The 22,667-nt window shown below is 55.3% G+C and overlaps 1 protein-coding gene across 2 annotated transcripts in view; it reads right to left on the bottom strand.

The window, feature by feature from the left end:
- LRP4 (LDL receptor related protein 4) overlaps positions 1–22,667 on the bottom strand; it is an 82,132-nt gene that overhangs the window by 5,216 nt on the left and 54,249 nt on the right. For both annotated transcript variants that reach the window (XM_075583801.1, XM_075583800.1), the window contains exons 19-37: positions 22,244–22,349; positions 21,776–21,977; positions 21,277–21,466; positions 19,120–19,251; positions 16,217–16,357; positions 15,847–15,933; positions 15,535–15,706; positions 14,075–14,237; positions 13,576–13,801; positions 12,082–12,385; positions 9,250–9,468; positions 6,430–6,564; positions 6,234–6,342; positions 5,773–5,917; positions 3,221–3,334; positions 2,287–2,407; positions 2,072–2,136; positions 1,436–1,523; positions 1,210–1,351 (exon numbers count right to left, since the gene is read on the bottom strand). In XM_075583801.1, the coding sequence (XP_075439916.1) occupies positions 1,210–1,351; positions 1,436–1,523; positions 2,072–2,136; positions 2,287–2,407; positions 3,221–3,334; positions 5,773–5,917; positions 6,234–6,342; positions 6,430–6,564; positions 9,250–9,468; positions 12,082–12,385; positions 13,576–13,801; positions 14,075–14,237; positions 15,535–15,706; positions 15,847–15,933; positions 16,217–16,357; positions 19,120–19,251; positions 21,277–21,466; positions 21,776–21,977; positions 22,244–22,349 (2,861 nt within the window). The remainder of the gene's footprint in view (positions 1–1,209; positions 1,352–1,435; positions 1,524–2,071; positions 2,137–2,286; positions 2,408–3,220; positions 3,335–5,772; positions 5,918–6,233; positions 6,343–6,429; positions 6,565–9,249; positions 9,469–12,081; positions 12,386–13,575; positions 13,802–14,074; positions 14,238–15,534; positions 15,707–15,846; positions 15,934–16,216; positions 16,358–19,119; positions 19,252–21,276; positions 21,467–21,775; positions 21,978–22,243; positions 22,350–22,667) is intronic.

Below are 22,667 nucleotides of genomic sequence, written 5' to 3'. Positions count from 1 at the left end.
AAAGACAGAAGTCATTACACTCTGCTCATATTACTCGACCTCTCTGCAGCATTTGACACCGTCGACCACCCTCTTCTCCTTCACATTCGCCATACCCTTGGTATTCGTAACAAAGCTCTATCCTGGATCTCCTCTTACCTCTCCCATCGTACTTTCAGTGTATCTTCTGCTAAAACCTCCTCCTCTATCGATCTCTCTGTGGGGGCACCAGAGGGCTCTGTTCTGGGACCTCTCCTCTTTTCTCTGTACACTCTCTCTAGGTGACCTAATCACATTTCTTGGGTTCAAATATCACCTCTATGCTGATGACACACAAATTTACTTCTCAGCCCCTGACCTTCCACCTGCTATACAGACCAAAGTTTCTGAATGTCTCGCTGCGATATCATCCTTGATGGTCCTCCGCCGACTTAAACTCAACATGTCAAAAACAGAGCTCCTCCTAATTCCTCCCAAATCTGGCCCTACTACCTCCTTCCACATTACTGTTGGAAGTTCAGTCATACAACCAGTGGCGCAGGTACGCTGCCTAGGGGTCACACTCTACTCCTCGCTCACATTCAAAACATATCTAAAACCTGCTGCTTTTTCCTCCGCAATATTACAAAAACTCGCCCTTTCCTCTGTTTCTTGACTGCTAAAACTCTGACACAGACCCTCATTCTCAGGCACAGACCTGTTATTTGTATTATTTGTTATTTATAAGATTGTCACATGTATTACTACTGTGAAACGCTATGTACATTAATGGCGCTTTAGAAATAAAGACACACACACACACTTTCCCAGTCCTCACCTCTTTGCACTGACACACACACTTCCCCTGTCCTCCCCTCTTTGCACTGACACACACACACACACACACTTTCACAGTCCTCACCTCTTTGCACTGACACACACACACACTTCCCCAATCTTCACCTCTTTGCGCTGACACACACACACACACACACTTCCTCAGTCCTCACCTCTTTGCACTGACACACACACACACACACACCCCCAGTCCTCACCTCTTTGCACTGACACACACACACACACACACACACACACACAACTTCCTCAGTCCTCACCTCTTTGCACTGACACACACACACACACACTTCCCCAGTCCTCACCTCTTTGCACTGACACACATACACAAACACACACACTTCCCCAGTCATCACCTCTTTGCACTGACACACACACACTTTCCCCAGTCCTCACCTCTTTGCGGTGTCGCTGCAGGTGGCACGGGGCGGCTTTGTGCACAGCCTCGATCTTTACCTCCTGAGTGGACGTGCGGTATGAGGGGTTACTGTAAGTGAGAGTGCCCAGGCCGGGGTCTGACAGCTTTGCACGGCGGTGCCTGTGAGAGACGGAGATTAGGGTGGGACATGACAGTGAGGGGGACTAGTCAGAAACGGGGGGCAAGGTGATGGGGGGCACTGACCTGTAGATTAGCAGAGCCGAGAGGAGCAGGAGCAGGCAGAGCACAGACAGAGACCCAGCAATGATATACGGCACACGTAGCCTGTCCCCTAAAGAGACACCGAACCATCAGGGAGATGATCACTCAGACACCACCCACCGTGTGCACACCCCATACTCCAGTATTAACCACACGTCCATACACAAGCTAACCTGCAGCTTAGGACATGCACTTATAGACACCCTATATCCCCCCTTACATCTATTCATAGATAACACCCTATACTCCAGTATTAACCACACGTCCATACACAAGCTAACCTGCAGCTTAGGACATGCACTTATAGACACCCTATATCCCCCCTTACATCTATTCATAGATAACACCCTATACTCCAGTATTAACCACACGTCCATACACAAGCTAACCTGCAGCTTAGGACATGCACTTATAGACACCCTATATCCCCCCTTTATATCTATTCATAGATCACACCCCATACTCCAGTATTAACCACACGTCCATACACAAGCTAACCTGCAGCTTAGAACATGCACTTATAGGCACCCTATATCCCCCCTTACATCTATTCATAGATAACACCCTATACTCGGCCCACATCACACCAAAACATTTGCCTCCTGTTGCTGCCCTCACCGGCACTGGCTGGCACTGCCCCATTGGGCTCACAGAGCCCCCGCGATGCCTCCTGGTCTGAGCAGCTGCAGGAAAGGAGAGAGGACTGGTCAGAGAGATGGGGAGTTGGGCGAGGAAGGGATTGGGCAGGTGAGGAAGACATCGGGATGGCACACAGTGACACCGCCCTATACCATCCCACACAGCAATGCCAGGCAGTCTCCGTGCTCCCATACCTTCCTCTCGTCACCCCCAGAGTGCTGTCCCCTCGCCCGCTCTGGGTGTTGGGGCTGAAGGAACCGGAGCTCCTCCCGCTGCTGTCTGTTGGCACTGGAGCCGAAGCCAGAAATCCAGGGACTGTAAGACAGGAGTATGCAGGGATTAAGCAGGGAGGGAAGCTGCAGGAGGCAAAACAGCACTCCCTGCCTACTCCCAAGAGAGGATTGTGTGAGAGTGAGTGCGCTGCCTACAGGGGGCGGCAGGCAACAGTATAAAGAGCAGGGCACTCAGTGAGGGAGCTGTATAATGGGGAGAGCAGTATAAAGAGCAGGAGACTCACTGAGGGAGCTGTATAAGGGGGTAGGACACTCTCTGAGGGAGCTGTATAATGGGGGGGGAGCAGTATAAAGAGCAGGACACTCACTGAGAGAGCTGTATAATGGGGAGGAAGCAGTATAAAGAGCAGGGCACTCACTGAGGGAGCTGTATAAAGAGCAGGGCACTTACTGAGCGAGCTGTATAAGGGGGAGGACACTCACTGGGGGGGCTGTATAATGGGGGAGCAGTATAAAGAGCAGGGCACTCACTGAGGGAGCTGTATAAGGGGGAGGGCACTCACTGAGGGAGCTGTATAAGGGGGGAGGGCACTCACTGAGGGAGCTGTATAAGGGGGAGGGCACTCACTGAGGGAGCTGTATAAAGGGGAGAGCTGTATAAGTGGGGAGGACACTCACTGACGGAGCTGTATAAGGGGGAGAGCAGTATAATGGGGAGAGCAGTATAAGGGGTGAGAACACTCACTGAGGGATCTGTATAAGGGGGGAGGGCACTCACTGAGGGAGCTGTATAAGGGGGAGAGCAGTATAAGGGGGAGAGCAGTATAAGGGGTGAGAACACTCACTGAAGGAGCTGTATAAGGGGGAGAGCAGTATAAGGGGTGAGAACACTCACTGAGGGAGCAGGGCTCCGAGTCCATCTCATCAGGACAGGCGCACACAAAATCACTGGTACGAGCGAAGCAGAGGTGGGAGCAGCCACCGTTACTCACTCCACAGGGGTTACTACCTGAGGGGGGGGAGAGCAGAAAAGGAGGGAGAGTGAGACGCAGAGCAAGGAGAGAGGGTGGGGGGGGGGAAGCAGGGAGAGAGGTGGGGGGGAAGCAGGGAGAGAGGTGGGGGGGAAGCAGTGGGAGAGGTGGGGGGGAAGCAGGGAGGTGGGGGGGAAGCAGGGAGGTGGGGGGGAAGCAGGGAGGTGGGGGGGGAAGCAGGGAGGTGGGGGGGGAAGCAGGGAGAGTGGTGGGGGGGGAAGCAGTGAGAGAGGTGGAGGGGAAGCAGGGAGAGAGGTGGAGGGGAAGCAGGGAGAGAGGTGGAGGGGAAGCATGGAGAGAAGGAAGCGATGGAGAGAAAGGGAGAACGCTAGGGCAGAGCAAGGAGGGAGGGAGAGCAGGGAGAGCAGGGGGGAGCAGGGAGAGAGAGGGGGAGCAGGGAGAGAAGGGGGTCAGGGAGAGAGGCAGAGCAGGGATAGGCAGAGCAGGGAGAGAGGGGGAGCAGGGAGAGAGGTCGAGAGGCAGAGCAGGGAGAGAGGGGGAGCAGGGAGAGAGGGGGAGCAGGGAGAGAGGCGGAGCAGGGAGAGAGGCAGAGCAGGGAGAGAGGCAGAGCATGGAGAGAGGCAGAGCAGGGAGAGAGGCAGTGTGACGTTCGTGAGGATTTGGCCCGGGATTAAAGGGGTTACACCCCAATTGGCCACCCTCTAACCTCACCAGGGAGACAAGGGGTTAACTGGGCTGAGGTCCAGAAATGTGATTCAACCCTTGTTATAACATGAAAATGTATATTCCCTTGCTCCCATGTATTATTGTTATATCAGTGTCTGCATAACACACACACTGGGGCTTAAGGGGTTAATATTATATGCATTGCTGTCCCTATTTTGGCAGGCTAGTCACTACCTGCAGGGCTGAATAACAGGAGCCGTTCCGTTAAGACTGCTAATGTAGGAACGTAGTGAGCCAGCACCCTGATTGTTGGTGTGCAGCCTCAGGGTAACCCCCCAAGAACACACCTATTAAAAATATAACTTTGTCATAAGGGAAACATATATTTTTGATAAAGTGCCTTTCTGTTGCAGTTTTAAAATGTACAGGCAGGATGCTATTGTTTCTGCCTGCCTTTGTAATGCATTAAGGAACAAATGTTATGCATACCAGAACCAAATGTTTTGACACCTATGAGCTGGGTCACTTGCCTATGCAAGCAGAACAGCTTGCTAGAATTTACATAGCCTGGTGATCAAAGGCTAATTACCTAATTGTTTATGCGGGACCCAGGAACTGGAGTGGGTTGTGAGCGTTAAAACTCACACTTACAAACGAAGGTATCCTGCAAGAATAAACATAACACAGGGGACAAATGTCCCCCCCCCCCCCCCCAGGGGTCCCTGCTTCAAAGGATTTATTGATGGGGCAAGGGGTAGGGCTACCCAAGAAGAAAATCAGAATGAGTGACCTTATTAAATATAAGAATATTATGAGATGTCCTTGGCTGAACATGCTAAGAGTTACATATGTGTATTCATGGGACATACCCACAACTAACGGTTACAAACACCTGATGTTTAGCCGGTTCGAACAGACAGATATTAATATCTCTCTTAATTTTAATATTACACTGTAATATTTAGTCTCTTTGGGAGCGTCAGGTGTGACGGAATGTATTAATATGTCTTGCATGCCAGTAAGTACTACTGAACTGAAGTTATGAAGTTATTTAGATAGGGATAAGCAGTTTTTAAACGTCGTGGGGTGGGAGGAGTTTTACTCTGAGGAAAACTGTCAACTTCACCACTGATTTATGAGAGGGGCTGGGTTTAGGTGGTGTTCAAAGGGAAATAATTGTATAAGAACCAGACTCAGCCTATGGCTATTGTCCTTCATGTCTTCATGCAAAAGTCCTTCATGTTCTGCGTGTGTCCTGCATGTATTGCTGTGATGACTACATCTGAACCTGAATTATGGAACAAATGGCCAATCCTGTAAACTGATGACTTTCTTGTCCTAAACCTTAAGTAAGTGACTATATTTTGCCTGTTATTTGTATATTTTGTGTGTTCACCTTTATCAAGGAATAAATTATATTTTATCATATCTAAGTCTCGTCCCAGTTCAAACCCAGTTATATATATATATATTATATATTTTTGTGTAAATTACAGCCTGTCATAAAGTCACCGTGACAGGCAGAGCAGGGAGATTGGCAGAGCAGGGAGAGAGGCAGAGCAGGGAGAGAGGGAGAGAGGCAGAGCGGGAGAGAGGCAGAGCAGGGAGAGAGGCAGAGCAGGGAGAGAGCAAAATGAGGTGGAGTGTGAAAGACAACAGTAAATGGAAAGAGGGGAGAGAAAGGATACGTAACAGAGGGAGAGAAGTGGGGAAAACAGAAAGAGTGAGATTGAAGGAGAAGAAAGGGAGGCACAGGGATACTTCACACCCTTGGAGGTGCCCGTGGTACCTGTCTGTCTGTGAGCCGACACCACGATAATGTCCATCAGCCCCTCCACATTCCCCAAAATAGTCTCCTGGTTCCGCCCAGAGTATTTATCCACCCGCTGGATGGACTTGGTCTGCCAATCCGTCCAGTAGATAAAGCGACCCTCCTATTAAGGGAAAAACCATAGTATGTACCCGGGTACCAGACACCCACTCCTACCTATCACCAACCATAGAGATCCCCAGATGCCCACACACCCGCCCCTCATCTCCTCACATGTGATAATGATGCCACAGATAGGACCACGTGGTCCTCCTCTCCCTTTGTTCTAGTTGACGTTGCAACTGGTTAACATGACATTTCAGTGGCATATTTCTCAATCCTCTTGGGCACGGGTGAACTGGAAGAATGCTTTAGGCAAGTTCAAGGAGGACCACATACTCAAAATGGGAAGAGACAACAGGTAGACACGGAGCGCTCACCTGCGTAAGGGCAAAAGGGTGGGAGATCTGACTGACCAACACCTGCCGGAGCTTCCCGTTCAGGTCAGAACTCTCGATACGATCCAGGTGGGCATCCACCCAGTAAATCCTGCAAGAAGAGAGAAGGCTTGACCTGCAGTTTGGTCACCTTGGAATAATGGAAGCACCAACCACAGCAGGTGAGGTGGGCACTGACCTGCGAGTGTCATAGTCCAGCGTCAGCCCGTTGGGCCACCCCAGGTCGGTATTAATGAGGGTCTTGCGGTCAGAGCCGTCCAGGTGAGCTCTTTCGATCTTAGCAACATGACCCCAATCAGTCCAGAAAATGAAACTGCAATGGTGAGAACGTAAACAAAACCCACTTCAAACTTGGGACCCAAACCAAATGCCCCTCACAACATCGCATGCAAGCTAAAATCTTCTCTCCAGCTTGTCTCCTAAATCACTCCCCACCCAACATGGCACCTTCTCCGGCATCTCCTCCCCTCCTCATCGCTGTGACGGCACGTTGTCATGGCAATGTGATGCTGCGAAGTTGCAGAGATAAGGAGCAGGAGTAGCCATAGAGAAGGTAGGGGACACTTAGAGGCCTCGCGCTCTTCCCCAGCAATCAGTTTAAGAGTTGTGGGGAAGAGCGCAGGGCCTCTGTGTGCGCGGGGGGCCTCTGTGTGCGCGGGGGGGCCTCTGTGTGCGCGGGGGGCCCTCTGTGTGCGCGGGGGGGCCTCTGTGTGCGCAGGGGGGCCTCTGTGTGCGCGGGGGGGTCTCTGAGTGCGCGGGGGGGCCTCTGTGTGCGCGGGGGGGGCCTCTGTGTGCGCGGGGGGGGCCTCTGTGTGCGCAGGAGGCCTCTGTGTGCGCGGGGGGGCCTCTGTGTGCGCGGGGGGGGCCTCTGTGTGCGCAGGAGGCCTCTGTGTGCGCGGGGGGGCCTCTGTGTGCGCGGGGGGGGCCTCTGTGTGCGCGGGGGGGGCCTCTGTGTGCGCGGGGGGGGCCTCTGTGTGCGCAGGAGGCCTCTGTGTGCGCGGGGGGGCCTCTGTGTGCGCGGGGGGGGCCTCTGTGTGCGCGGGGGGGGCCTCTGTGTGCGCGGGGGGGCCTCTGTGTGCGCGGGGGGGTCTCTGTGTGCGCGGCGGGGCCTCTGTGTGCGCGGCGGGGCCTCTGTGTGCGCGGGGGGGCCTCTGTGTGCGCGGGGGGGCCTCTGTGTGCGCGGGGGGGCCTCTGTGTGCGCGGGGGGGCCTCTGTGTGCGCGGGGGGGCCTCTGTGTGCGCGGGGGGACCTCTGTGTGCGCGGGGGGACCTCTGTGTGCGCGGGGGGACCTCTGTGTGCGCGGGGGGACCTCTGTGTGCGCGGGGGGACCTCTGTGTGCGCGGGGGGACCTCTGTGTGCGCGGGGGGACCTCTGTGTGCGCGGGGGGACCTCTGTGTGCACGGGGGGACCTCTGTGTGCACGGGGGGGCCTCTGTGAGCGCGGGGGGCCTCTGTGTGCGCGGGGGGGGGCCTCTGTGTGCGCGGGGGGGGCCTCTGTGTGCGCAGGAGGCCTCTGTGTGCGCGGGGGGGCCTCTGTGTGCGCGGGGGGGGGCCTCTGTGTGCGCAGGAGGCCTCTGTGTGCGCGGGGGGGCCTCTGTGTGCGCGGGGGGGGCCTCTGTGTGCGCGGGGGGGGGCCTCTGTGTGCGCGGGGGGGGGCCTCTGTGTGCGCGGGGGGGCCTCTGTGTGCGCGGGGGGGCCTCTGTGTGCGCGGGGGGGGCCTCTGTGTGCGCGGGGGGGGCCTCTGTGTGCGCGGGGGGGCCTCTGTGTGCGCGGGGGGGTCTCTGTGTGCGCGGCGGGGCCTCTGTGTGCGCGGCGGGGCCTCTGTGTGCGCGGGGGGGCCTCTGTGTGCGCGGGGGGGCCTCTGTGTGCGCGGGGGGGCCTCTGTGTGCGCGGGGGGGCCTCTGTGTGCGCGGGGGGGCCTCTGTGTGCGCGGGGGGGCCTCTGTGTGCGCGGGGGGGCCTCTGTGTGCGCGGGGGGGCCTCTGTGTGCGCGGGGGGACCTCTGTGTGCGCGGGGGGACCTCTGTGTGCGCGGGGGGACCTCTGTGTGCGCGGGGGGACCTCTGTGTGCACGGGGGGACCTCTGTGTGCACGGGGGGGCCTCTGTGAGCGCGGGGGGCCTCTGTGAGCGCGGGGGGGCCTCTGTGAGCGCGGGGGGGCCTCTGTGAGCGCGGGGGGGGCCTCTGTGAGCGCGGGGGGGGCCTCTGTGAGCGCGGGGGGGGCCTCTGTGAGCGCGGGGGGCCTCTGTGAGCGCGGGGGGCCTCTGTGAGCACGGGGGGCCTCTGTGCGAGTGAACTGATTGAACCGCCAGCCAGCCCTGCTTGTGTGTTTATAGGGGTGTTACACGTGTATTTTTTCTTTTATACTTGAAATATTTTGCTCTACTGCAGGGATGACAAAATCCAGTCCTCAAGGGCCACCAACAGGTCAGGTAGTAAACATGTATGTATGTATGTATGTATATATGTATGTATGTATGTATGTATGTATGTATATATGTATGTATGTATGTATGTATATATATATGTATGTATGTATGTATGTATATATGTATATATGTATATATGTATGTATGTATATATATATGTATGTATGTATGTATGTATATATGTATGTATGTATGTATGTATGTATATATGTATGTATGTATGTATATATATATGTATGTATGTATGTATGTATGTATATATGTATGTATGTATGTATGTATGTATATATGTATGTATGTATGTATATATGTATGTATATATATATGTATGTATGTATGTATGTATGTATATATGTATGTATGTATGTATGTATGTATATATGTATGTATGTATATATGTATGTATGTATATATGTATGTATATATGTATGTATGTATATATGTATGTATGTATATATGTATGTATATATGTATGTATATAGCTCTATAGCTTAGTTTTTTGCGTACCCTCTTTTATTATTACCACCCCAAGTAGTGAAACAGATCTGACCCCAGCGCCCCGGCGGTTCTCACCCCTTCCTCGGGAACACCGCGATGGCGCGAGGCTCGTCCAGGCTGTTATTAATCAGCACCTTCCGGTACTGGCCGCCAAGCCGTGACACCTCGATGGTGTTCCGTCCGGTGTCCGTCCAGTACAGGTTTCTGGCCACCCAGTCTACAGCCAGCCCGTCCGTGGTCTTCAGCCCCTCGCCGATGACCGTCTCCATGCTGCTGCCGTTCAGATCCGCCCGCCTGAAAGGAACACAGCCACCGGCTGACATCGCTTACAGAGAGGAGCATCTCACACCATCCCAGAGCCCCGCAGAGCATCGCTCGTTCAGATCCGCCCGCCTGAAAGGAACACAGCCACCGGCTGACATCGCTTACAGAGAGGAGCATCTCACACCATCCCAGAGCCCCGCAGAGCATCGCTCGTTCAGATCCGCCCGCCTGAAAGGAACACAGCCACTGGCTGACATCGCTTACAGAGAGGAGCATCTCACACCATCCCAGAGCCCCGCAGAGCATCGCTCGTTCAGATCCGCCCGCCTGAAAGGAACACAGCCACCGGCTGACATCGCTTACAGAGAGGAGCATCTCACACCATCCCAGAGCCCCGCAGAGCATCGCTCGTTCAGATCCGCCCGCCTGAAAGGAACACAGCCACCGGCTGACATCGCTTACAGAGAGGAGCATCTCACACCATCCCAGAGCCCCGCAGAGCATCGCTCGTTCAGATCCGCCCGCCTGAAAGGAACACAGCCACCGGCTGACATCGCTTACAGAGAGGAGCATCTCACACCATCCCAGAGCCCCGCAGAGCATCGCTCCATGAACCGCTTCACGTCTGCAGACTGTCGCTGCTTGTACTCCGTTCTGGTATTAACCCTTGCCCTACTACTAAAGGCCCACAGTGCTGTGCCATAAACAGTTCATCTGCTTAATGAAGTAACAGCGTCGCTCTTTGAGAAGCGAATCTCTCCGGGGGGGGGGGGGGGGGGGTCCCTCGCCTGGCTTCCTATTAACCCTTTGGGTGCCGGAGGGGCCCAGCGTCACACGGCCCCTCCGGAACTCGCGATCATGTGATTGCTCCATCACTGTTGATGGAACAGAAAGGGAGAAGTCACACACCCCCCCGCCCCCCCAATGCCGATCATGTCCGGATCGCTCCATAGCTCAGGACGCCCCTCCCCATAGGAACCGGGGGGGGGGGCTCTACTTAGGGCATCCAGGGTGCCAGAACCCATAATGTACCTACGACCTAGGGCACGCACAGGGTTAAATCCCGTATTACTTACTTCTTGTGTGGATGTCTAATTTTATTATTATAGTGCCAACGATGTACTCAGTGCTTTACCCTAATATCTCGCTGTACACCCCTCTGCCCCTCCTTACAGCTCACCCTAATATCTCATTATGCCCTCCTCTGCCCCTCCTTACATGTCACCCTACACCCCTCTGCCCCTCCTTACATCTCACCCTAATATCTCACTATACATCCCTCTGCTCCTCCTTACAGCTCAGCCTAATATCTCGCTATACCCTCCTCTGCCCCTCCTTACATTTCACCCTAATACCTCACTATACACCCCTCTGCCCCTCCTTACAGCTCACCCCAATATCTCACTATACCCTCCTCTGCCCCTCCTTACATCTCACCCTACACCCCTCTGCCCCTCCTTACATCTCACCCTATCTCACTATACCCGCTTCACATCTCACCCTAATATCTCACTATACACCCCTCTGCCCCTCCTTACATGTCACCCTACACCCCTCTGCCCCTCCTTACATCTCACCCTAATATCTCAGTATACATCCCTCTGCTCCTCCTTACAGCTCAGCCTAATATCTCACTATACACCCCTCTGCCCCTCCTTACATCTCCCCCTAATATCTCACTATACACCCCTCTGCCCCTCCTTACATCTCACCCTATCTCACTATACCCTCCTCACATCTCACCCTAATATCTCGTTATACACCTGCTCGCCTCTTGCTAAGGGATGTCTTCTGTCTAACCCTTTTATATCTAAAGCCCTAAAACCCTCCTTTCTCACTGCCCCACGCCTCTGGAATGCCCTACCCTTCAATATCTTAAAATACACCTTTTTAATGAAGCATTTTGGCAGCTTAATTTGCTGATATATAGATATAAAAAACCAAACAGCAGCAGCGCGCCCCACAGTGCATAACAGTGTAATACATTTATTAGGTGGAAGAAACCTTACAAATACACACTCACAAACAAATGTATTAAAATCGCATTGTAGAAAAAATACATTTGTTTGTGAGTGTGGTTTCTTCAGCCTAATAAACGCATTACACGGTAACACCGCGGGGCGCGCGCTTCTGCGGTTTGTTTGTTTTTAGATCCCTTGGAACTCGGTTTATTCCGCAGAAGCTGCTCAGACCCCAGGAATTTGAACCCAGGAATTATTTGAGCCATCTTCTCCAAATCCTTTTTTTCCAATTCACCTGGACTGGTTGTATTGATCAATATCCTCTAATAGGCATACTATTGGAAGATTAATTGATTAATTGCTATATATATCTATATATATATCTATATATATGCATTTACTGAACCTTAGATTGTAAGCTCTTCGGGGCAGGGACTCCTTTCCCCCACTATTTGTTTGTATGCCTGTGGCGCTTATTCCCACGATGACGTGTATTACTGCTGTAATATATATATATATATATACGCACACTCATACGTGAACCTTGTCACTGCGCACTACTGCTCCAATAACCACAGGTGTCACCGGATCAGCCCTCTAACCCGCAGGTCACTGCGAGGGTTAATCTTAACACATCCCCTTTCCGATCATTGACCCCTTCCCTGCCGGCCCTGCTCAGCACCTGATCACATCCAGCAGGACGTCGGTGTAGTAGATTTTGCTCTCCACGCTGTCGTAATCCAGGGAGATGACATTGTGCAGCTCTGGGGCGGGGATGTACACATCTGTGTGGTCATCAGTGTCCAGCGAGATCCTGCGTATGGACCCCCGGCTGGAGAACAGCAGGTAGGTGTCCGGGGAGGGGTCACATGTCGTCCCGTCCTCTTTCAGCTGGATACCAGTGGGACAGGCGCAAGAATAACTGGTGGGATTCGGCAGACACAGGTGGGAGCAGCCCCCATTTCTGTCCCCACACTTGTTATACCCTGTAAGGGGCAGAAGCTTTGCTATTACATGTATCAAAGGGGCAGGGAAGAGGGCGCCGGAGGGGGGCAGCGAGGCTCGGGGGCAGTGCGAGGCCCGGGAGGAGGGCGCCGGAGGGGCACAACGAGGCCCGGGAGGAGGGCGCCGGATGGGCGCAGCGAGGCCCGGGAGGAGGGCGCCGGATGGGCGCAGCGAGGCCCGGGAGGAGGGCGCCGGATGGGCGCAGCGAGGCCCGGGAGGAGGGCGCCGGATGGGCGCAGCGAGGCCCGGGAGGGCGCCGGATGGGCGCAGCGAGGCCTGGGAGGAGGGCGCCGGATGGGCGCAGCGAGGCCCGGGAGGAGGGCGCCGGATGGGCGCAGCGAGGCCCGGGAGGAGGGCGCCGGATGGGCGCAGCGAGGCCTGGGAGGAGGGCGCCGGATGGGCGCAGCGAGGCCCGGGAGGGCGCCGGATGGGCGCAGCGAGGCCCGGGAGGAGGGTGCCGGATGGGCGCAGCGAGGCCCGGGAGGGCGCCGGATGGGCGCAGCGAGGCCTGGGAGGAGGGCGCCGGATGGGCGCAGCGAGGCCTGGGAGGAGGGCGCCGGATGGGCGCAGCGAGGCCCGGGAGGGCGCCGGATGGGCGCAGCGAGGCCCGGGAGGAGGGTGCCGGATGGGCGCAGCGAGGCCCGGGAGGGCGCCGGATGGGCGCAGCGAGGCCTGGGAGGAGGGCGCCGGATGGGCGCAGCGAGGCCTGGGAGGAGGGCGCCGGATGGGCGCAGCGAGGCCCGGGAGGGCGCCGGATGGGCGCAGCGAGGCCCGGGAGGAGGGTGCCGGATGGGCGCAGCGAGGCCCGGGAGGGCGCCGGATGGGCGCAGCGAGGCCTGGGAGGAGGGCGCCGGATGGGCGCAGCGAGGCCCGGGAGGGCGCCGGATGGGCGCAGCGAGGCCCGGGAGGAGGGTGCCGGATGGGCGCAGCGAGGCCCGGGAGGGCGCCGGATGGGCGCAGCGAGGCCCGGGAGGGCGCCGGATGGGCGCAGCGATGCCTAAAGGGTGCAGTGAGGCCCGGGAGGAGGGCGCCGGAGGGACGTAGCGAGGCCCAAAGGGTGCAGCGAGGGGGGACAGGGGCGGGGAAGAGCACATGGGGGTGAGACCAAATGCAAGTACAAAAGAAAAGAAGACGCGAGGAATAAGGCCGAAAGAAAGATTTGAGGACTGACCGAGGGGACGTGTCCTGTCCACCGCCTGAATGTCCATGAGTCCGGGTAGGTTGTCTCGGACCACAATGACGTTCCCCCCAGTGTCCTTATCTGCCCTCTGGATGCTGCGCGTCTGCCAGTCTGTCCAGTATATGTGCGCGTCCAGCAGAGTCAGACCGTACGGATGCTGGACCGGAGACACCAGTATCCTTCTGTTCCGCCCCATGAGATCGGAGGCCTCTATTCTCTGGGGAACGTGGGAGGGAGTGAGGTTGGGAGGCGGGAGAGACAGCGAGGAGACAGATAATGTACGGAGGGGATAAAGAGGCAGAGGGAGACACAGAGAGATGCCAACATATAAAGACTACCGGAGAGAGGAAGGGAAAGCATGGAGGGGAAGTGATTCTGTGTGCTAATCCCCTTCCCATAATACAGAGACCCCACTTCATCTGCATCCTCATCCCAAACTCTAGCTTACTTATGCCTTCCTGAGCACTCAATAGTCACTCCCTGACCGTACCTCTGTGTGTGCGTCTGCCCACAGTAGCTGCGATCCAGCCTTGTCCACTGCCAGCCCATTGGGCCAGCCTAGGTTCAGGCTTATCAGAACCATGCGGTCGGAGCCATCCATTCCTGCCCGCTCCAGCTTGGCGTTCTCCCCCCAGTCTGACCAGTACATGTACCTGTAAAAGCGCACAGGTCAGCAGGGGAGTAGCAGAATATAAACCCCATGCCGGATACTCGTTGACAGATCAGGAACATGGTGCAATGCTGGAACACAGCCGTGTAGCAGATGGAAAGTCTGAAGCACCAGGTGTTATTTAGGACAATTGGGGATTTAAAAATGGCCACCACTTCTTTATATCAGTGGCCATGTGCTCTGGAAGGGTAATTGATGCAAGTAGGTTTTTTTTACCGAAAGGAGACTCGTGGCACAGGGCAGTCATCCCATCTCGTGGCACAGGGCAGTGGCTCGGGGACTGGGCAGTCATCCCATCTAGTGGCACAGGGCAGTGGCTCGGGGACTGGGCAGTCATCCCATCTAGTGGCACAGGGCAATGGCTCGGGGACTGGGCAGTCATCCCATCTCGTGGCACAGGGCAATGGCTCGGGGACTGGGCAGTCATCCCATCTCGTGGCACAGGGCAATGGCTCGGGGACTGGGCAGTCACCCCATCTTGTGCACAGGGCAATGGCTCGGGGACTGGGCAGTCATCCCATCTCGTGGCACAGGGCAATGGCTTGGGACTGGGCAGTCACCCCATCTTGTGGCACAGGGCAATGGCTCGGGGACTGGGCAGTCACCCCATCTTGTGGCACAGGGCAGTGGCTCGAGGACTGTGCAGTCATCCCATCTCGTGGCACAGGGCAATGGCTCGGGGACTGGGCAGTCATCCCACCTCGTGGCACAGGGCAATGGCTCGAGGACTGTGCAGTCATCCCATCTCGTGGCACAGGGCAATGGCTCGGGGACTGGGCAGTCATCCCATCTCGTGGCACAGGGCAATGGCTCTGGGACTGGGCAGTCATCCCATCTCGTGGCACAGGGCAATGGCTCGGGGACTGGGCAGTCATCCCATCTCGTGGCACAGGGCAATGGCTCGGGGACTGGGCAGTCACCCCACCTCGTGGCACAGGGCAATGGCTCGAGGACTGTGCAGTCATCCCATCTCGTGGCACAGGGCAATGGCTCGGGGACTGGGCAGTCATCCCATCTCGTGGCACAGGGCAATGGCTCGGGGACTGGGCACTCACCCCATCTCGTGGCACGGGACAATGGCTCGGGGACTGGGCAGTCATCCCATCTCGTGGCACAGGGCAGTGGCTCGGGGACTGGGCAGTCATCCCATCTCGTGGCACAGGGCAATGGCTCGGGTACTGGGCAGTCACCCCATCTCGTGGCACAGGGCAATGGCTCGGGGACTGGGCACTCACCCCATCTCGTGGTACAGGGCTATGGCTCGGGGACTGGGCACTCACCCCATCTCGTGGTACAGGGCTATGGCTCGGGGACTGCCCAGGTTCTGCCACACAAGCACCCTCCGCATGGAGCCATCCAGATTCCCCACCTCGATCCGATTGGTCCCTGTATCCGTCCAGTACACCTTCCGGCCAATCGCATCTACTGCAAGACCGTCTGTGGTCACCAAGCCTAGAGAGAGAAGGAAGAATAATGACGCACGAGCGGGCAACATGACTGCAGTGGAGAGAGAGAAATTAAAAGACCCCTCCCGCTGAAAGAGCCCCCCTCCTCACACTTGGACCCCCTGAGGAAGAGTGTGATGAAGTTACCGGTGGTAATTATGTCCTGGTGATCGGACCCATCCAGAGCTGCTCTGCTGATTCTCCGCAGGGTGCTGTCTGCCCAGTATACGAGCCCTGCGAGGAGACCGGCACAGTTAGAGACCCCCTCACCAAGCAATCACCTGATCAACACAGCCAGGGACCCATCACACACTGCAGCAGTCACCCTCCGTGTAGAACCCCGAGACCTCCCCACCAGGGAATCCCTCACCGTTACACACTAAAGTGAACATACTGTATACCAATCACCCCGATCACTCACCCTCCGTGTAGAACCCCGAGACCTCCCCACCAGGGAATCCCTCACCGTTACACACTAAAGTGAACATACTGTATACCAATCACCCCGATCACTCACCCTCCAAGGGATCCACGCCAATGGCAATTGTGTTTTTCATGGTCACATTGATGGGAAACACAACATCCGCGAAATATGGGATATCCAGAGAGACGGAGCGAATATCTGTCCGCCGAGCAAAGATAAGGAAGCGATCCATTCCTGAGAGGGAGGGGACGCAGGAGGGGTGAGAGAGAGAGCGCGAGAGAGCGCGAGAGAGCGCGAGAGAGAGAGCGAGCGACAGGGACGAGAGAGAGAAAGAGCGAGCGACAAGGACGAGAGAGAGAAAGAGCGAGCAACAAGGACGAGAGAGAGAAAGAGCGAGCAACAAGGACGAGAGAGAGAAAGAGCGAGCGACAGGGACGAGAGAGAGAAAGAGCGAGTGACAAGGACGAGAGAGAGCGAGAAAGAGAAAGCGACAATGATGAGGGAGAGCGACAATGACGAGAGAGAGGGAGAGAGTGACAAGAATGAGAGAGAGAGAGAGAGCGACAAGCACAAGAGGGAGAGAGCGACAAGGACGAGAGAGTGTGAGAGCAAGAGAGCGACAAGGACGAGAGATTGTGACAAGGACGAGATAGTGTGACAAGGACGAGATAGTGTGACAAGGACGAGAGAGAGCAAGAGAGCGACAAAGACAGGAGAGTGCGACAAGGACAAGAGAGCGCGACAAGGACGGGAGAGCGCGACAAGGACGGGAGAGCGCGACAAGGAAAGAAGAGAGCGCGACAAGGACAAGAGAGCGCGAGAGCAAGAGAGCAACAAGGACGAGAGAGTGTGACAAGGACGAGAGAGAGCAAGAGAGCGACAAAGACAGGAGAGTGCGACAAGGACGGGAGAGCACGACAAGGACAAGAGAGCGCGACAAGGACGGGAGAGCGCGACAAGGACAAGAGAGCGCGACAAGGACAAGAGAGCGCGACAAGGACGAGAGAGCGCGACAAGGACAAGAGAGCGCGACAAGGACAAGAGAGCGCGACAAGGACAAGAGAGCGCGACAAGGACGAGAGAGAGCAAGAGAGCAAGAGAGCGACAAAGACAGGAGAGTGCGACAAGGACGGGAGAGCACGACAAGGACAAGAGAGCGCGACAAGGACGAGAGAGCGCGACAAGGACAAGAGAGCGCGACAAGGACAAGAGAGCGCGACAAGGACAAGAGAGCGCGACAAGGACGAGAGAGCGCGACAAGGACGAGAGAGCGCGACAAGGACGAGAGAGCGCGACAAGGACGAGAGAGCGCGACAAAGACAAGAGAGCGCGACAAGGACGAGAGAGCGCGAGAGCGCGACAAGGACGAGAGAGCGCGAGAGCGCGACAAGGACGAGAGAGCGCGCGACAAGGACGAGAGAGCGCGCGACAAGGACGAGAGAGCGCGCGACAAGGACGAGAGAGCGCGCGACAAGGACGAGAGAGCGCGCGACAAGGACGAGAGAGAGCGCGACAAGGACGAGAGAGAGCGCGACAAGGACGAGAGAGAGCGCGACAAGGACGAGAGAGAGCGCGACAAGGACGAGAGAGAGCGCGACAAGGACGAGAGAGAGCGCGACAAGGACGAGAGAGAGCGCGACAAGGACGAGAGAGAGCGCGACAAGGACGAGAGAGAGCGCGACAAGGACGAGAGAGAGCGCGACAAGGACGAGAGAGAGCGCGACAAGGACGAGAGAGAGCGCGACAAGGACGAGAGAGAGCGCGACAAGGTCGAGAGAGAGCGCGACAAGGACGAGAGAGAGCGCGACAAGGATGAGAGAGAGCGCGACAAGGACGAGAGAGAGCGCGACAAGGACGAGAGAGAGCGCGACAAGGACGAGAAAGAGAGAGAAAGAGAGCGCGAGCGACAAGGATGAGAGAGAGCGACAAGGATAAGAGAGAGAGTGACAAGGATGAGAAGGAAAGAGAGCGACAAGGACGAGAGAGAGGGAAAGAGCGACAAGGATGAGAGAGCGTGACGAGGATGAGAGAGAGAGAGAGACAAGGATGAGAGAGAGCGTGACAAGGATGAGAGAGAGAGAGAGAGTGACAAGGATGAGAGAGAGAGAGTGACAAGGATGAGAGAGAGAGAGTGACAAGGATGAGAGAGAGAGAGTGACAAGGATGAGAGAGAGTGCGTGACAAGAGAGAGAGAGCAACAAGGATGAGAGAGAGAGTGCAACAAGGATGAGAGAGAGTGCGTGACAAGGATGAGAGTGAGTGCAACAAGGATGAGAGAGAGTGCAACAAGGATGAGAGAGAGAGAGAGAGAGAAAGAGAGCGCGAGCGACAAGGATGAGAGAGAAAGAGCGACAAGGATAAGAGAGAGAGTGAGGGAAAGAGAGCGACAAGGACGAGAGCGAAGGAAAGAGAGCGACAAGGATGAGAGAGAAAGAGCGACAAGGATAAGAGAGAGAGAGAGAGTGAGGGAAAGAGAGCGACAAGGACGAGAGCAAAATGTGACCACAACGACAGCAGAGATTGGGCATCACAGACATACACTATACACAGTGTCAGACCAGTGTCACTATACACAGTGTCAGACCAGTGTCACTATACACAGTGTCACTATACACAGTATCAGACCAGTGTCACTATACACAGTATCAGACCAGTGTCACTATACACAGTATCAGACCAGTGTCACTATACGCACAGTGTCAGACCAGTGTCACTATACACAGTATCAGACCAGTGTCACTATACACACAGTGTCAGACCAGTGTCACTATACACAGTGTCACTATACACAGTATCAGACCAGTGTCACTATACACAGTATCAGACCAGTGTCACTATAAACAGTATCAGACCAGTGTCACTATACACACAGTGTCAGACCAGTGTCACTATACACAGTATCAGACCAGTGTCACTATACACAGTATCAGACCAGTGTCACTATACACAGTGTCACTATACACACAGTGTCAGACCAGTGTACACGTGGAACTTACCTGAGGAGCAGGTCCTGCCATCTCCAAGCAGATTAACCCCCGTGGGGCAGGCGCAGCTGTGGCCTTTCGGGTGGGGAGAGAGGAGGCAGATATGGCTGCAGCCTCCGTTATTAATGGAACAAGCAGATCGAACTGTGGGGAAGAGAGATATACATACACCTGTCAACGGAGTGTTATAGGGAGAGGGGGCCCTGTAATAGAGGGGTGAGAGGTACAGGACAGTTATATGGGGAGGGGGCCTGTAATAGAGGGGTGATAGGTACAGGATAGTTATAGGGAGAGGGGGGCCTGTAATAGGGGAGGGATAGGTACAGGACAGATATAGGGTGAGGTCCCTGTAATAGAGGGGTGATAGGTACAGGACAGTTATAGGGTGAGGGGTCCCTGTAATAGGGGAGTGATAGGTACAGGACAGATATAGGGTGAGAGGTCCCTGTAATAGAGAGGTGATAGGTACAGGACAGATATAGGGTGAGAGGTCCCTGTAATAGAGGGGTGATAGGTACAGGACAGTTATAGTGTGAGGGGTCCCTGTAATAGAGGGGTGATAGGTACAAGACAGTTATAGGGTGAGGGGTCCCTGTAATAGGGGAGTGATAGGTACAGGACTGATATAGGGTGAGGTCCCTGTAATAGAGGGGTGATAGGTACAGGACAGATATAGGGTGAGGTCCCTGTAATAGAGGGGTGATAGGTACCGGACAGTGATAGGGGGGGGGGGGTCCTGTAATAGAGGGGTGATAGGTACAGGACAGTTATAGGGGGAGGGTCCCTGTAATAGAGGAGAGATAGGTACAGGACAGTTATAGGGTGAGAGGTCCCTGTAATAGAGGAGTGATAGGTACAGGACAGTTATAGGGTGAGAGGTCCCTGTAATAGAGGGGTGATAGGTACAGGACAGTTATAGGGGGAGGGGTCCCTGTAATAGAGGAGGGATAGGTACAGGACAGTTATAGGGGGAGGGGTCCTGTAATAGAGGGGTGATAGGTACAGGACAGTTATAGGGGGAGGGTGTCCTGTAATAGAGGGGTGATAGGTACAGGACAGTTATAGGGGAGGGGTCCCTGTAATAGAGGGGTGATAGGTACAGGACAGTTATAGGGTGAGAGGTCCCTGTAATAGAGGAGTGATAGGTACAGGACAGTTATAAGGGGGAGGGGGCCTGTAATAGAGGGGTGATAGGTACAGGACAGTTATAGGGTGAGAGGTCCCTGTAATAGAGGAGTGATAGGTACAGGACAGTTATAGGGGGCGGGGGCCTGTAATAGAGGGGTGATAGGTACAGGACAGTTATAGGGGGAGGGGTCCCTGTAATAGAGGAGTGATAGGTACAGGACAGTTATAGGGGGAGGGGTCCCTGTAATAGAGGGGTGAGAGGTACAGGACAGTTATAGGGGGAGGGGTCCCTGTAATAGAGGAGTGATAGGTACAGTACAGTTATAAGGGGAGGGGTCCCTGTAATTGAGGGGTGATAGGTACAGGACAGTTATAGGGTGAGGGGTCCCTGTAATAGAGGGGTGATAGGTACAGGACAGTTAGTGGGGGAGGGGGTCCCTGTAAAAGAGGGGTGATAGGTACAGGACAGTTATAGGGGGAGGGGTCCCTGTAATAGAGGAGAGATAGGTACAGGACAGTTATAGGGTGAGAGGTCCCTGTAATAGAGGAGAGATAGGTACAGGACAGTTATAGGGTGAGTGGGTCCCTGTAATAGAGGAGAGATAGGTACAGGACAGTTATAGGGGGAGGGGTCCCTGTAATAGAGGAGAGATAGGTACAGGACAGTTATAGGGGGAGGGGTCCCTGTAATAGAGGGGTGATAGGTACAGGACAGTTATAGGGGGAGGGGGCCTGTAATAGAGGGGTGATAGGTACAGGACAGTTATAGGGTGAGTGGGTCCTGTAATAGAGGAGGGATAAGTACAGGACAGTTATAGGGTGAGTGGGTCCTGTAATAGAGGAGGGATAGGTACAGATCAGTTATAGGGTGAGGGGGTCCTGTAATAGAGGGGTGATAGGTACAGGACAGTTACAAGGGGAGGGGGCCTGTAATAGAGGGGTGATAGGTACAGGACAGTTCTAGGGTGAGGGGGTCCTGTAATAGAGGGGTGATAGGTACAGGGCAGTTACTGGATGTTAACACGCCAGCGAGTCTCATACCTGGGGTCCGGTGACGGTGGAACACGTGAATGTCCATCAGGTTCTCCAGATTCTCCCGCACAGTCTGACGCCCGAGCCCTGTCTTGCGATCTGCACTCTCGATGCTTTTTGACTGCCAGTCAGTCCAGTAAATACGGTCCCCATACAGGGTCAGGCCAAAGGGGTGTGGGAGGTCGGTCCCAATCAGCACCTAAAAGCCCCTCAGAGCACAAGGGTTCCCCTTTAATATTTCTGCTGCCCTAGTGATATAAAACACACACACACACACACACAGAAAATGGAAGGGGGCCGGACATACAGTTCGACAAAAATGTCGACCAAAACGAAGATAGGAGTACGATCAGAAAATGTGTAGCAGCGACACGGAGGAGAGAGTCTGGAACCGCAGTACCTGGAACGTCATTGGAGAACTCTCCATCCAGCGGGGGCGAGATGGGGGCTGAACATTATGACACACGCGCAAAGTCTACATAGAGAGACTTATGTCAGGTGCGCTCACCTGTCGGTCGGTTCCGTCCAGCCTAGCCGACTCTATGGTTTTCATGCCGGCATCGGCCCAGTACAGGCGCTCTGACTCGTAGTCTATGGCCAGTCCATTGGGCCAGGTGAGGTTGGACGAGATGATAACCAGGCGGCTTGAGGCGTCCATCCCTGCACGCTCGATCTTTGGGCTGGCTCCCCAGTCTGTCCAGTACATGAACCTGGGGGCAGACACACAGCTTGTAACCGCGCAGGGGGAATGGAGGGGCCTAGGAACACACACTCACCCCAATATGTAAAAACTTGCCCCATACTTACCCAAAAGCAGACACACAGCTTGTAACCGCGCAGGGGGAATGGAGGGGCCTAGGAACACACACTCACCCACCCCAATATGTCAAAACTTGCCCCATACTTACCCAAAAGCAGACACACAGACACACACACAACCCCCACGTGGAAAGCTGCCCCCAACACACAGACGCACCCTCCTATCGGATCCACCACGATGTCCCGGGGTCGGTCCAGGTTCTCCCAGATCAGCACGCTGCGCAGGGACCCGTCTGTGTTCGCAACCTCAATGCGGTCTGTGCCTGAGAGCGAGATGGAGGCGTCACAATGGCCAGGACCACCTAACAGACGGCAAAGCGTCTCTCCCGCGCCCTTGTGTTCATCGTGATGCTACGCTGCATTGTGACATTGTTCCAGCATTTCCAACCATGTCAAATTGTTTGTGGGCGGCTTCTTCAAATGGGACTGGATCACTTTTTTCACACCATTTACAAAGCCAGGCCCGTTCAGGGCTAACTGCAGAGTTTTCATTAGGCCCGGGGCCTATGGCGGCAAAATTTGGGGGCGGCAAAAACGTCTGCCCCGGTTTACAAATACCGCGCTTTAGGGCGACACTTACC

This window comes from Ascaphus truei, unplaced genomic scaffold, assembly GCF_040206685.1.
Source record: "Ascaphus truei isolate aAscTru1 unplaced genomic scaffold, aAscTru1.hap1 HAP1_SCAFFOLD_380, whole genome shotgun sequence".
Classification (NCBI taxonomy): domain Eukaryota; kingdom Metazoa; phylum Chordata; class Amphibia; order Anura; family Ascaphidae; genus Ascaphus; species Ascaphus truei.
This window is presented reverse-complemented; position numbering and strand designations above follow the sequence as displayed.